This window comes from Peromyscus californicus, unplaced genomic scaffold (assembly GCF_007827085.1).
Source record: "Peromyscus californicus insignis strain IS unplaced genomic scaffold, ASM782708v3 Scaffold_4__1_contigs__length_199733344, whole genome shotgun sequence".
In the NCBI taxonomy this organism is placed as follows: Eukaryota; Metazoa; Chordata; class Mammalia; order Rodentia; family Cricetidae; genus Peromyscus; species Peromyscus californicus.
This window is the reverse complement of record NW_026294562.1, coordinates 177,193,885-177,209,404: the sequence shown is the minus strand read 5'-3', so window position 1 is coordinate 177,209,404 and position 15,520 is coordinate 177,193,885. Positions and strand designations below refer to the sequence as shown.

The 15,520-nt window shown below is 44.8% G+C and overlaps 1 protein-coding gene across 1 annotated transcript; it reads right to left on the bottom strand.

The window, feature by feature from the left end:
* Positions 1-1,452: 1,452 nt before the first annotated feature.
* On the bottom strand, positions 1,453-14,199 carry LOC128095552 (sialic acid-binding Ig-like lectin 10). The gene is made up of 6 exons (XM_052714622.1): positions 14,160-14,199; positions 7,503-7,793; positions 4,970-5,251; positions 3,821-4,102; positions 3,581-3,683; positions 1,453-1,580 (listed from the first exon to the last, which is right to left on the bottom strand). Exons 1-6 carry the CDS (start codon positions 14,197-14,199, stop codon positions 1,475-1,477), a joined length of 1,104 nt encoding a protein of 367 aa, XP_052570582.1. The 3' UTR covers positions 1,453-1,474.
* Positions 14,200-15,520: the final 1,321 nt, after the last annotated feature.

The following is a 15,520-nucleotide window of genomic DNA, read 5'->3' as shown; positions in this document are numbered from 1 at the left end:
GCTCTAGGGAAGCTATTCCTCCTACTGGGTCTCCTGGCTCAGCCTAAATACCAGGGGAGGTGCTTAGTCTTACCGCAACTTGATATGCCATGCTTTGTTGATTGCTGAACAGAAACAGAGGAGGAGTGGATTGAAGGGGAGGCCACCGGGAGGGAGGAGGGAAGGAAGGAGAGGAGGGAGGGGAAACTATGGTTGGTGTGGAAAACAAGTTAATAAAATTAATTAAATTTTAAAAAAGAATGATTTCCTTGGAATCTTGCCATTGATTGATTGATTGATTGATTGATTGAAACAGGATCTCATGTAGCCCAAGCTGGCCTCCAACTCACTGTGTAGCTGGAACTCAGGATCCTTCTGCCTCTGTCTTCCGAGTGCTGAAATGAACGTGGTGTGAACCCCACCTCAGTTGTGTGGTGCTGGGGCTCAAACCCAGAGCGTCAAGCACGCTAGGCAGGCACTCCAGCAGCTGAGCCACAGCCCCACTCCCTTCATCCTAATTTCTATGCTAAACTCCAGGCCCATTAGAATACAAGTCTATTTTTAGACAAGACTTTGCAGAGGTAATCAAGTAATCAATTAAGATGAGTTCACGGGGGTGGATTAGACCCAATATGGACTATGACAAGAAATTAGGGTCGAAATGGCAGGGAACAACTGTCATCCTACCTACTAGGTGGCTGAAGCAGGAGGATCTCAGAGTTCAAGGTCACCCTGGGTGACTTAGTGAGACCCTGTCTTAAAAATGTAAAAGAAGACAGGGATACAGGATGCAGTAGAGTTTTTCTAGAACACCAAAGTGAGGGCTGGGGCGTGGCTCTGCAATGGCGCTCTTGTCTGGTATCAGATGAGCAAGGCGGTACATTCCAAACAGACCAAAATGTCAGAGGAAGAGGAGGAGGAGGGACCCAGAAAAGATCCTGTGAGGATGCAAAGGAGACTGAAGGAGAGCCGGCCCATGAGAGGCCAGCCATCTGGACATCTCCATCTTGATCTTTAGCCTCCCAGAATTAAGGAAAGAAAACTTGTGGTTTGAAGGTACCCATCCTGTGCCACTTTTTCATGGTGATCCCAGCTGACTTACAAAGCATTTACACTGGAATTTACTGTTCTCAACAGGCACCATTTGCTGGTGTCTGAAAGGTCTCCATTGTGGGGCAATGCTGGGCCCGAGGCTATAGGGTCCTTGCCATGGTCACTGCAGGGCTCTGCTGTTCCATGGGACCTCACTGTGAAGAATGAACAAATCCAGACCCACATCCAGTTAAGACCCTGCCCTTCCATGCTGGTCAAGTTGACACAGAGCTGCAGTGCCAGGATGAGGCTATAATGGTTGTTCCTAAAGAGCGTGTGCACCAACCTCCAGTGGTTGTGCCCAGGAGGGTTGGGAGGGTCTGGTTTGCATCCCTCTGCAGGCCAAGCACACAGCTCAGGCTGACTGGCACTCACCTCCAGCCCAGGCTGTCCATGCACAGCTTCAGATTTCAACTGTTTTGGCTCCTCGTGAAACTGGTTTCTTGAGGGTTGGGACCTCTCTGTTCTTGCAAGCTTGAATTTCCCCCCACCAGTTAAGCATCTTCATTCTAAAACAATGGAACCCTGTGGTGAGTGCTGCATTCAGTCTCTACCCTTACCTCAGGGCTGGACACCTCTGCTCCTTACAGTCACCACCATTCCTGAAATGAGCCCTGGGCTGCTGCCAGAAGACCAGGTTGTCTCCACATGCTGGTTCTGTGACCAGCCCACTCATCCATACGAAATCAAATGTACTCTCTTGGTTTGGACTCTCTCCACGGCCTCTACTCACCTTCTGGTCTCTAGGCTATCAGTTTCCAGGCCTTAGAAACTGCTCTGTTTCTCTCTTGGTCACAGTTCTCCTGGGGTTTCCCATGAACTCCAGAATAAAGTGCCTTCTCTCTGCTTCTCTTGCAACCCTGCAATCTCTCTCTCAGAGAGAGAGAAAGAGCTTATTTTGCACATATTTTCCTTCTCTTAACATTTTTGGTACATCAGAAAACAAGGAACTCAGTCTTTTTGGTGGCTCTATACTATTCTATTCAGTGAACATACCACAGATTACATAAATAGTCACCTGCTTCTCTTGCTCTAGCAACAGCAAGGGCCTGTTGGATCACTTCATAGCTACCTGTGGACTCTGTCCTATCATACACCTCCCCTCACCCCAACAGCTGGAGCCAGATTTCTACAGATGTCCATTAGTCTCTATCTCTTTGCAGATGAACAGCCTTCTTTTTTTTTTTTTTTTTTTTTTGGCTCCTATGTGAATTGAGAGAGTGAGATCCAACTTTTCATTTCCTGTCTGAAAACCATCCTTCTACAAAAATAACAGAAAATGGCTTTGAAGGCACTTCCAGAGACCTGGCAGAAGCTGAAGAGAGCCACGCTCTGAAGATCAGAAGCACTGGCTAGGGTTGGCTTCAGATGGCTGAGTTGGAGCAGACCTTGGCAACACAATGAATTTTATAAAATTACGTTTTCTTTATTTACTGTGGGTGGGGGTTTGTGTAAACATGAGTCTGATGGTCAGAAGACAGCTTGTAGGAGCTGATTCTCTCCTTCCACCACTAAGCCCTGGGGATCAGATCGTCAGGGTTGGAAGCAAGCACTTTTCACTAGCCAATTTCAGACCCACCACAAATGAACTTGACTTACAGGAAGTAGGTATCATGACTGCATTCACAGGTGTGAAATGCACATTTCATTTAAGCCCATGCTAAAAATAAGCAAAAATTTGCTGCAAGGAAAATAAATTGGTATTATGCATAGTATATTTTATGATCCTATTTAATTTAAGCTAGAAAGAGGATCAGTTGGTCCTGTGGTACAGGCCTGTTTTACCAGCTATACTGGGAAAGTGAGAAAGTCCAAGACCACTGTACTAAGGCTATGTCTTAAAATAAAAGTATAAAGAGGGCTGGGAATGTAGCTCAGTGGTAGAGCACCTACCTAGATTCTCCCCTCCCAGAGGGACTTGGGCATGACTCAATGGTAGAACAATTGTCTATCATGTTCAAAGACTTATATCAATCCTCAGTACTGAAAGAGAGTGTGGGGGGGGATTTACTAGAAAGCATTGACATTTCTAATAGGTCAAAAATCATATTGGAATTGGAACTGTTTCACTCAAGTGATAATAACATAGTTCATAGCCACATCTGTGAGATGCAGTTAAATTTATGCTTAAAGAGAAATGTATAGCCCTAAATGCAAATAAAGAAGGCTGGAACTTAATGATGAGTCCACTTCAACAGAAACAAAACTGGAAGAAAATGAACATCATAAGTCAATGAAGGGCCAGTGAGATGACTCCATGGATGAAGGGGCCTGCAAACCAAGACTATGCTACATGGTGAGATGAAATAACCAACTCCTAGAAGTTATCCTTTGACCTCCACTAACACACCATGCATGGCACATGCATTTGCACACACACACACACACACACACACACACACACACACACACACTCAAAGAATAAATGTGATTTTTAAAAATGAAATAATAAATCAGTGGGATGGGCTGTGGGAGGAGCTTGGTGATGAGTTTGAACTCTGATACTCACATTAGTACAACAAGGAAGAAGAAGAATAAAGAAGATGCTATGGTCCCATACACAATGCCCTGGATTAGCCCTCTCAGGAAGACACTGGCAATGGAGCTTTTATCTGAAATGAAAGGGAAGAGAGTACGCTTGCCCGAGGCTTTCAAACTATAACTCTCTTCCTTCTGCTCTGTGTTTGTTCTCATCCTGGTCCTCAAGCGCTGGCCTTCCAGCTTAGTCGCCAGACCTCTGTCCACTCACCTGGTATCAGGAAGATTCTGGAAGCATGGACTCCATATTGGTTCTTCCCCTCACAACGAAGTCTCCTAATGATTTCTGGTTCCCACATGAGGTGGATGGTGCTGTTGGTCCAGGGTTCCAGTGTGGTGGAGGTCATGTGCAGGATGGAATCTATGCTATTCACACTCACAGGGGTTCCTCCAATCCACCACTGCACAAAAGGTGTGGGGATCCCATGGAAGGAGCAAGTACATGCTAGTGTCCTCTTCAGTAAACAGGAGTAGTTGAGCAGCCTAGCAGGTGCTGTGGAGAAGGGGCAGGGTTCAGAGAGACATCCATACTTTTCTTCACTTCCTCCAAAGCCCAAATTTATTTATAATTATGTGCATATGTGTGTCTGTGTATGTGCAGGTGAGTGCAGTGCCCAGAGACACCAGAAGAGGGCACTGGATCCCCCTAGAGCTAGAGTTATAGGTAATTTGGGCTGCCCAACATGGGTGCTAGGGGGAACTGAACTCAGTTCCTCTGCAAGCGTAGTGTGGTGGTTTGAATGAGAATGTCTCACAGAGGCTCATGTATTTGAATACTTGGTCCCCAGTTGGTGGTGCTGTCTGAGGACGCTTAGGAGGTAAGGCCTTAGTAGAGGAAGTATGTCACTGGAAGTGGGCTTTGAGAGTTAAAAATCTTGGGTCATTTCCTGTTTGCACTTTGCTTCCTGCTTATGGTAAAGGATATGAGCCCTCAGCCTCTGCTCGCTGCCACGCCTCCCTGTCGCGATGACTCTATCCCTTTGGAACCATAATACACAAACTCTTTCTTCCGTAAGTTTCCTTGATCGTGGTATTTTATCACAGCAACAGAAAAGTAACTAATACAAGTAATGAGCTCTCTCAGCCTTTTAAGTCATCTCTATATCCCCCAAACATCTTGTTTGTGGTTCCTAAAGAGCTTCAGAGGCTTTCTAGAAGGCCGAGAGTGGATAGTTGAGACTCAGAGAGTTTCTCTTTCATCTTTCCTCATCATCTGTACCAAACTTGGACTTGACTCTTACCTGTGATTTCTCAGCCCCAGAGGGTCAGCATATGACTGCTCCTCTCCAGGACCCAGGTCTTTCTCTGGGACCCACCGTTACCCCCACACTAGACCCTGACAGTGCCCACCAGCACTCACAGACCAGGTGTAGCTTGACCGCTTTCCTGCTGGTCAGGTTATCTAGGGACAGATTTAAGTAGCATCTGAGGGTGGTGTCCTGGTCCTCAGGCTTCGAGGCAATGGGCAGCTCTGAAGAGGGATTGATGGAGACACGCATGTTGGAAGACATGGCAGGCCCCTTCCAGGAGAGAAAAAGGGCTTTGGGCTCTTGGCAGGTGTCTTGGAGGATACAGGTCAAAGTCATAGGCTCTCTAGCCACACTGTATTCTGGGATGTGAAGCTCTGGCTTTTGGGTCAAATCTAAAGGAGAGAAAAATATGATACATTTAGATTTATGCTTTAGGAGCAGGTCACTGTACAGTATTTCTGTTTGGACCTCTCAAACTTTTCCTAACAGCCTCACAGAACCCAGGATTGCCATTTTCATGTGGTGCTTTGTTTTGTTGTTTGTTTGTTTGTTTTTTGCCGATTTCTGCTCTCTATCAGGAAGCCCACCCCACCCCACCAGATGAACAAGATAAAGGAGCTTAGTAAGGTGGAAACCCTTGATCCCAAAGTCTAGATTTTTAAAAGGATTAAAATTACATTATTTGGGGCTGGAAATATGGGTAAGCAGATGAAGACAGTTGCCACCGGCTCCAACAACCTGAGTTCATCCCTAGAACTTAAACTAAGGAAGACAGAACAGACTCTCGCCTTTGTGACTTCCACATCCACACAGTGGCACGCTCATATGCACACACACTGTATCGGTTTGTTTTCTATTGCTCTGATAAAGACATGACCAAAAGCAATTTGGAAAGGAAAGGAAAAGGTTTATTTCATCTTACACTTCCATGTCACACTCCATCATTGAGGGAAGTCATGACAGGAACTCCAGGCAGGAACCTGGAGGAAGGACCTGAAGCAGAAACCATGGAAGAACTCTGCTTATTGGTTTGCTTAGTCTGCGTTTTTATACAATCCAGGACCACTTGTCTTGGAGTGATGTCACCCACAGTGGGCTGAGCCATCCCATACCAATTATTAATCAAGAGAATGCCTTACAGAGTTGCCTACAGCCCAATCTGATGAAGGCATTCCTTAACTGAAGTTACTTCTTCCCAGATGACAATAGCTTGTGTCAAATTGACAAACAAAAAAAACAAACAAACCCAAAGAGACAAAAAACAACTAATCGTGCACACACACACACACACACACACACACACACACACACACACACACACGGGTGTGCGTGCGTGCGTGCAAATGAATATAATAAAACTTTAAGAATAAATTTATTCATTTATCCAGTGTGTGTGTGTGTGTGTGTGTGTGTGTGTGTGTGTGTGTGTGTGTGTGCATGCGCGTGTGCATGCACACGATGGAGTGAACATGGAGGTTCAAGGACAATTTGTGGGAGTTGGTTCTCCTTCTAGAATTTGGGTTCCAGGGGTTGAACTCAGCTTGTCAGCCTTGGTGGGAAGCGTCTTTACCCTCTGGGTCATCTCTCGCCCTGAAGTCTGGACACAAACTGATGGTGAATGAGTTTCTTGATCTACAGTGCCTGTGACTCCTCATATCCTCAGACTAGACCTCCCCCTGTGAGATGCTACTCAGCCTCCCTCCCACCTGCTCCTCACCTTGAGCTCTGCCCCTCCCCAAACTGCTCTATGACCATTTCCCTCCTCTTTTCAAATTAAAAAGCTTTCTACGTACATGTGTATGTACATGTTCATACAAATGAATACAGACACAAGTGTGCCAAGGTATACGTGTGAAGCTTATAGGAAAATCTCAGATGTCAGTCCTTGGCTTCCATCTTACTCCAAATGGTCTCTTGTTCTCTGATGAGGATGCCAGGCTAGCTGTCCCTCTGCTTCCTAGCATCCTGCTGCCTCTGCTTCCCCTCCTACCAGGGGAATGATGAGATTACAGATGTGTGTTACCATGGCTGGCTTTATGTGGGTAAGCCTGGAACTCCCTCTGTAGCCCAGACTGACCTCAAGCTCCTTGCATTTTTATTACCTCAGCTCTCAAGTGCTAAGGTTACACGCACAAGCCACTATGCCTGCCCTGTCTTTGAAATTTCTATTTAGAGAGATGCCAACTGTACTTAAAGCATTATATTACTTTGGAAATCAATTACACTTAAGGTTTTGTAATTTTTACATTAGTTAATTTATATGTGGTCAGGCATGCATGCGGAGGTCAGAAGACATCTTGCAGGAGTTAGTTCTACCACATGGGTCCCAGGGATGGAACTCAGGTCATCAAGCCTAGTGGCAAGTGCCTTCATCCATTGACCTGTCTCACCGGTCCCCAACTTTTTTTTTTTTTGCATTTTCTTCTTTGTGCTTCGTGTGTGTGTGTGTGTGTGTGTGTGTGTGTGTGTGTGTGTGTGTGTGTGTGTGAACACCTCAGGTTATAGAAAGTCCAGCTCCTGATGAAGTAACAGCCACCTGATCACCAGCACTCTGTCTGGATTTCCTACTTCCTAAACCACTTAGTGCGCAAGCCTGAGCATCACCTGATATAGAGAGTCCGACGTCCTCTCTCAGGACAGTGCCTTTCTGATCTTCTAGACCTACATAGAGCACGTAGGTCATGTTCTCCCTTCTGAGCATGTCACGGCTCATCAGGATGCAGTCTTCCACCTCTTCTGTGGAGAAATCACCTGTGGGGAATCCGGGCTGGCTGGTATCTACATGGAAGCTGATGTTTTCATTAAGCCTGTAGCCCACAGTCATGGGATTCCTGGGAGATGCCTTGGAAAACTCAAACACACAAGGGACTGGACTGCATAGACTGTCTTCCACCACTGTTGTCTTGATATCAACCAAAACTGGAGCAAGTAACCCTGTGGGGGAGAGATCTAAGATGGAAGCCAGTCCCACCTCAAGTTTTCAGAGTTCTGCCTGTCAATTAGAGGGTCATGTCACTCAGGACAGACTTGGCATTTGCCCATTTCTGGAAAGTCCTTCTTGGTAAGTCTTTATTAATATGCATCATGGGTCACATCAGATAGCCTAAGAGTCATGTGATTTACAGTGGAGTCTTAAGAATATGTAGCATTGGTCAATTACAGTCTCTCTAGCTGCCAGTGTCCCCCAGATCAGGTCACACTTGCCTGAAATTCCCTCTGGTCAGAAAGTTGATATGTGTTATAGTTTTTGTTAACTCAACATAAGCCTAGACATTTGTGGAAAGAGGGAATCTCAATTGAGGAATTGCCTCCATCAAACTGGCCTCTGGGCAGGTCTCTGGGGGTCTTTTCTTGATTTCTGATTCTCATGGGAGGGTCTAGCACACTGCAGACATCGTGCCATCCCTAAGAAGGTCGGACTGGATTGCAAAAGAAACTGAGCAAGCCATGGAGAGGAAGCCAGTAAGCAGTACTCCTTCATGGTCTCTGCTTCAGCTCCTGCCTCCAGGTTGCTTCCTTAGGTTCCCTAACAATAGACTGTAGACTGTAAGTGTCTATAAACCCTTTCTTCCCCAAGTTGTTTTTGGCCAGGGTTTTACCACAGTAACAGAAAGACTGTATATAACCAGCTGTGGCCTCAGGCCCTCGGAAGCTGCAAACCCAGCCCTCTCTGATACCCAGGCCAACTTTAAATTAAAATGTTACTTTCTCATTGCATTTTATGAAGGTCAGAGGCCTACTAGCAGAAGTCAGTTCCCTCCTTCCACCGTGTGGGTTCCAGATATTGAACTCTTATCATGAATCTTGGAGCCCTCCCCTGGTCTGAAGTGTAACTTCACTTTTACCCACTGTCTTCCTGTCTTGTGACATCTGGTGGAACTTATCCCTTCCCCAGCCTATAGAGCAGAAAAGTCCCTCCATCTTACTTTGAAGGTATTTCCCTTCAGGCGTCCAGCGTGCTGTCCGTGCTGTTTGCCACTCCTGATGGAGCTCTTTGTATGTGTGAGCTTGGCCGGGGATTCATCCACGTCCTGCTGCACAGCCTGCAGCAATGCTGTTACTGAGAGCAAGCATGATCTTGATCTCTGCAAGTACTGGATGCCAAGGCCTCTCACGCCTGCAGGACCAGCCTCCCAGTGAAAGCCTTGCACTCAAGGTTTGCTGGGCTTCTGAGTCGGGAAGCCGAACTTCAGCTCCGTGATTCACCGTGCACTGATGTTGAGAGAAATGTGCTGTCTAGACAGCTTCCCTAGAGGAGGACGGTTGAGTGCTTGCACTTAGTCCTCTGGCTACTTCTCCACCATAGCTTCCCTTTGCTGACCTTAATCTATTTGATATAATTGGTCATCACCATAAAGATAATGGTTTCACTGAAGTCTTTTTTTTTCTTTTTAAAAATTCTTTTTTTTTGTTTTACATCCAGACCACAGTTTCCCCTCCCTCCTCTCTTCCCAGCCCCCCCTTCCCTCTCACCACATCCAATCCTCCTCTGTTTTTCTTTAGAAAAAAAGTAGGCTTCCCATGGATATCAACCAAACATAGCATATCAAGATGCAGTAAGACTAGACACCTCCTCTTCTATTAAGGGTGGACAAGGCAACCTGGTAGGAGGAATGGGCCCCAAAGCTGGCAATAGAGTCAGAGACAGCCCCTGCTCTCACTGTTAGGCATCCCACAAGAAGACCAAGGTACACAACTGTCACAAATATGTAGAAGGCTTAGGTCAGTCCCATGCAGGCTCCCTGGTTGGCACTTCAGTCTCTGTGAGCTCCTATGAGCCCAGGTTAGTTGATTCTGTGGGTTTTCTTGTGATGTCCTTAACCCTTCTGGCTCCTGCAATCCTTCCTCTTCACTTCCATAGGATTCCCTAAGCTCAGCCTAATGTTTGGCTGTGGGTATCTGAATCTGTTTTCATCAGTTGCTGGTGAAGTCTCTCTGATAGCGATTGGACTAGGCACCAATCTTTGAGTTTAACAGAATATCATTAGGAATCATTACATTGACTTTTTTTTTGTCAGTCATGTTTGGTTCTATCCTAGGTCTCTGTGTTATTCAGCCTCTGGGTCCTGGCCCTCCAGGCAGTGTCAGGGGTGAGCTCTCTCTCATGGCATGGGTCTCAGATCGGACCAGTCATTGGTGGGCTACTTCCACAATATCTGCACCACCTTTACATCTTGTAGGCAGGACTAATTGTAGGAAAAGTTTTGTAGCTAGGTTGGTATGCCAGTCCCTCCACTGGAAGTCTGATTACAGGAGATGGTCAGTTCAAGCTCTATATACTCCACTGCTAGGAGTCTTACCTAGGATTAGCCTCAGACTTCTGGGAGTTTCCTTTGCACTAGGTTTCTAGGTCATCCCAGAGATGCCCCCAGATTCCACTTGCCTCTCCTAGTACTCTCTCCCTCCATCTTCCCCTTACTTGATCCCTCCTGTTTCCACCTCCCCCACCACCAGTCCACCCCCAAAATCTATTCTATTTCCTCTTGCTAGGGAGATCCAAGCATCCCCCCTTGAGGCCTCTTGTTACTTGGCTTCTCTGGGGCTGTGGATTGTAGTATAGTTATCTTTTACTTTGTTGTTAATATCCACTTATAAGTGAGTAAATACAATGTTTGTCTTTCTGGGCTTGGGTTACCTCATTTAGGTGATCTTTTCTAGGAAAAGTTTTGTAGCTAGTCTGGTATGCCAGAAATTTCTTGCAAATTTCTTGGTGTCCTTGTTTTTAACAGCTGAGTAATACTCCACTGTGTAAAAGTACCACATTTTCTTTATCCACTTTTTGGTTGAAAGACATCTAGGTTGTTTCCAGTTTCTGGCTATTACAAATAAAGCTTCTATAAACATAGTTGAGCAAGTGTCCTTGTGGTATGGTGGAGCATCCTTTGGGTACATGCCCAGGAGTGATATAGTTGGGTCTTGAGGTTGATCGATTCCCAATTTTCTAAGGAACCGTCATATTGATTTCCATAGTATCTGTGCAAGTTTGCACTCCCACCAGCAATGCAGGAGTGTTCCCCTTGCTCCACATCCTGGCCAGCATGAGTTGTCACTTGTGTTATTGATCTTAGCCATTCGGACAGATGTAAGATGGAATTTCAAAGTAGTTTTGATTTGTATTTCCCTGATGGCTAAGGATGTTAAACATTTCTTTAAGTACTTCTCAGCCAATTGAGATTCCTCCATTGAGAATTCTCTGTTTAGATCTTTACCCTATTTTTTAATTGGATTATTTGGTTTGTTGATGTCTAGTTTCTTGAGTTGTTTATATATATATATATATATATATATATATATGTATATATATGTATAATATACATCTATATTAGATATCAGCCCTCTGTCAGATGTGGGATTGATGAAGATCTTTTCCCATTCTGTAGGCTGCTTTTTTATCCTTTTGATGGTGTCCTTTGCCTTACAGAAGCTTTTTATTTTCATGAGGTCCCATTTATTAATTTTCAATCTTAATGTCAGCACTATTGGTGTTCTGTTCAGGAAATTGTTTCCTGTGTCAATGCGTTCAAGGCTATCCCAGTTTCTCTACTATCAGATTCAGTATATCTAGATTTATGAGGTCTTTGATTCACTTGGACTTGAATTTTGTGCAGGGTGGTAGATATGGATCTATTTGCATTCTTCTACATGCAGACATCCATTTAGACCAGCACCAGTTGTTGAAGGTGCTTTCTTTTCTCCATTGTATAATTTTGGCTTATTTGTCAAAAATCAAGGGTCCACAGGTGTGTGGATTTACTTCTGGGTCTTTGATTCTATTATGTTGGTCTGCCTGTCTGTTTTTATACCAATACCATGCAGTTTTTACTACTACTGCTCTGTAGTACAGCTTGAAATCAGGGATGGTGATACCTCCAGAAGTTCTTTTATTGGTCAGGATTATTTTAGCTATTCTGAGTTTTTTGTTTTTCCACATGAAGTTGATATTGCTCTTTCAAGATACGTAAAGAACTGTGTTGGAATTTTGATGGGAATTGCATTGAATCTGTAGATTGCTTTTGGCAAGATGGCCTTTTTACTATGTTAATCCTACCTATCCAAGAGCATGGGAGATCGTTCCATCTTTTGATATTGTCTCCAATTTCTTTCTTCAAAGACTTGAAGTTCTTGTCATACAGGTCTTTCACTTGCTTGGTTAGAGTTACACCAAGGTATTTTATATTATGTGTGGCTGTTGTGAAGAGTGTTGTTTCTCTGATTTCTTTCTCTGCTTATTTTTCATTTGTATATAGGAGGGCTACTGATTTTTTTCAGTTAATCTTGTATCCAGCCACTTCGCTGAAGCTGTTTATCAGTTGTAGAAGTTCCCTAGTAGAATTTTTGGGGTCATTTACATATACTATCATATCGTCTGCAAATAGCGATACTTTGATCACTGAAGTATTTTTTTCTAGACAGAACCTCTAGCCTAGATTGGCCTCAAACTGACTAGTCACTCCTAGTCACTCCTCAGGTACTGAGATAGTGGTATATACCACCACACACAGCTTTATGAGATTCAGGGAACCAAACCTGGGGCTTTGAGCATGCTAGACAAACACCTTACCAACTGAGCCACATCTTCAGGCCTAATTCCATTACATTTTTTTAAATACTATTTTTATTTATTCTGTAAAAAATTTCATACATGTATACAATTTGGCTTGATCTTATTCATCCCAAGCCCCTGCTCCAGATCCCCTCCAGGACATTCCTAACACTTCCTTCCAATTTCAAGTCTGCCTGTATATTTATTTTAAACCATTGAGTCCAGTTCTTGCCTCCCATATTCGCATGGGGTGGAGATATCGAGTGCAGCATGGGCAGCCTGCCAGTAGCCATCTCTCAAAGAAAAGAGACTCCTCCAGCAGCCATCACCTGTCACTAGTTCCTCAGTTAGAGATGTGACTTCAGTAGCTTCTCTACCATCCAGGCTGAAATTTTTAACTGGCTTGGTCTTGTGCAGGTAACTACACATGCTATGAGTTCGTGAACGCTACAGCCAAAGTCATGTCTAGAAGACAGCATTTCTTGGCACTCTTCTCCATCCTCCGTCTCTTACATTATTTCTGCCCCCTCTTCCACAATGTTCACTGAGCCTTGGGGCCAGGGATGGAAGGTTGATATAGTAGTCCCCTCTCCAGGAGAACACTTAGTCTCTCTCTTTTAATAAAAATTACTTTTTTCAAGATTTATTATTTTTAATTATGTGTATGTATGTGTCTCTGAGTGGGTGTCCAGTATCCTGGAGCTGGAGTTGTGAGCCATCTGACATGGGTTCTGGGAACTGAATCCACATCCCCTGCAAGACCATGCTCTTAACTGCTAAACCATCCCTCCAGCTCCAGGATCTCTCTCTCTCTCTCTCTCTCTCTCTCTCTCTCTCTCTCTCTCTCTCTCTCTCTCTCTCTCATAAGGTTTCTCGGTGTAGCCCTGGCTATCCTGAACTCTTTCTGTAGACCAGGCTGGCTTCTAACTCACAGAGGTCCTCCTGCCTTTGCCTCCCAAGTGCTGGGATTAAGGGCGTGCACCACCACCACCCAGTATTCACAGACTCTTACTCTCCACACTTTGACTAGTCTCTGCACTAACCAATGCCCACTGCAATAGAATTCTTTCAATCAGTGCCACCTAATCCAGCTTCTGGTTTTGTCATTGTCCTTGTTAGTATGGACTATATTTTATTACCTCACCACCCTGCATCATTCCTGAGCTACTGGAAAAATAATTTCAACACTACCAATGCTGCAGTGATGTAGGAATTAAAGAAAAACCACTTCTGTATAGCTGTTTCCTCTAGATGAAAAAATTCCCTCCTGGAGGAAGGAACAGGGCTCAGGAGGGTCATTACACTTTCAGGACTTATGAGGGCCTTCCATCAGGTTATATAAACAATAAAGGATTTCTGGGAGACAAAAGACTCTTCAGTGGAGCTGCCTACAAGTTGTGCAGAGAGATCCAGGAATGAAGCTTTTGTGAGCAGCCATCCATGCTTGAAGGCTGGGGACAGGCATGCTTTTTAGTGATGCAGCTTGATTCCAAGTCACCTGTCTCCTGTAAGCAATCCCAATAAATCCATTGGGTCCCCCAGCTGGACTCTAATGAATCATTTCTCTGGTGTATTTGTCCTCTCTATCTGCAGTGAATAAAAATAGTCTCCTGGGGGAAGTTATACAGCTACAGAGTCATGGTCCTCTGTAATGACAATGTGGACTATAATTTAGCTGTAGCTCATAGCAAAAAATTATTCCTTCTCCTTCCTTTTCCATTGCCCCAGGTGATGGTCTCAAAGTCTGTGTTACTTACCCAAATACAACAGAGGCAGGGGCGAGAGCCCCCACAGCATCTCAGGGATGAGAGTACAGTATAGCTCCTGCTGCTGACTCTTGCTTCAGAATGAATGTCCTGTAGGGCGTGATTTGGGACGGGTGAGAACAAAGGCAGCTAAAGAGGCGGGTGGTGGGAGCAGAAATAACATCACTAGTTATTGGGGCCTTTTGTCTCCTCAATCACATTTAAGATCTCTTTACCTTGTGAACTGGGCTCCTCCTGGCAACAGATGCTGGGAGATTGGAGGACAGGTATCCTTACCATGACTCTCTGTGAGCCTAACATATTTGCCTTCTTTTTTCTAATTATCTCTCCTGTCTTCTTCCTCCTTTGAGATCTGGAAGATTGGGTTGTCTCTAGTCCACAAGGTGGTCTCAAAGTTCATGGAAAGGTTTAAGACTGTTGGGGACCAAGTATGGTTGTTATGAAGGTCGCTTTGGGTCTACACTGAAGGAGAAGATAATGGAGTTTGAACTGGATAAGGAGAAAAGGGCACAGAGAGATATGTAGAGCTGGGGCGATACCTCAGTTAGGAAAGTGATTGCTATGACCTGCATTTGAACACCCAGTACCCAGAGGAAAAGCCAGGTACAGGAGAGAGAGAGAGAGAGAGAGAGAGAGAGAGAGAGAGAGAGAGAGAGAGAGAGAGCTCAGTGCTCAGAGACAAGAGACAGAAGGACCCTGGAACTTGCTGGCCTGGTAGTCCAGAGAAAGTAGAGCTACAGGTTCAGTGAGAGATCCTGTCTCAAAAACCAGAGTCAGGCATGGTGGTATAGATCTTTAATCCTAGCACTTGGGAGGCAGAGGCAGGAAGACCTCTGAGTTCAAGGCCACCTGTACTACATAGTGAGATCCTGTCTCAAAAAATAAATGGTAGAAATCAATTGTGCTAGTAGTTATAATTGTCAACTTGCCATGACCTGAAAGCACTTAAGGGGAGAGCCTCAACTGAGAACCTTCTAGATCAAGCCGGCCTGTGGGAATGTCTGTAGGGGGTTATCTTCACTGTTGGTTGATGTGGGAAGACCCAACCCACTGTGAGTGGCATGGTTCCTTAAGCAGGCAGTCCTGGGCTATATAAGAAAGCTAGCCAAATGTGAACAACCTAGGGAAGCAGGTAGCATAAGAGCACTGGATTCTCTCTGCTCTTGACAGTGGGTGTGATGTGACTGGCCATTTTAGGTCCTGTCTTGACTACCCTGAAATGGACTGAAACCTGAAATTACAAGCCAAATAAATCCTTTCTTCCTCTACACTGCTTTTGATTAGAACAGTTTATCATAGCAAAAGACATAAAACTAGAACAGCAATCAAAGAAGACACTCACCATCTACCTC

What these genes read in the sequence shown, in the direction of transcription:
- LOC128095552 (XM_052714622.1), bottom strand. Translation starts at nt 14,199, where the DNA reads ATGCTGTGGGGGCTCTCGCCCCTGCCTCTGTTGTATTTGG. An exon ending in CCTGCCTCTGTTGTATTTGG is followed by an intron (nt 7,794 to 14,159) that starts GTAAGTAACACA and finishes TCTCCCCCACAG; the next exon opens with GGTTACTTGCTCCAGTTTTG. An exon ending in GGTCAAGCTACACCTGGTCT is followed by an intron (nt 4,103 to 4,969) that starts GTGAGTGCTGGT and finishes CCTTCTCCACAG; the next exon opens with CACCTGCTAGGCTGCTCAAC.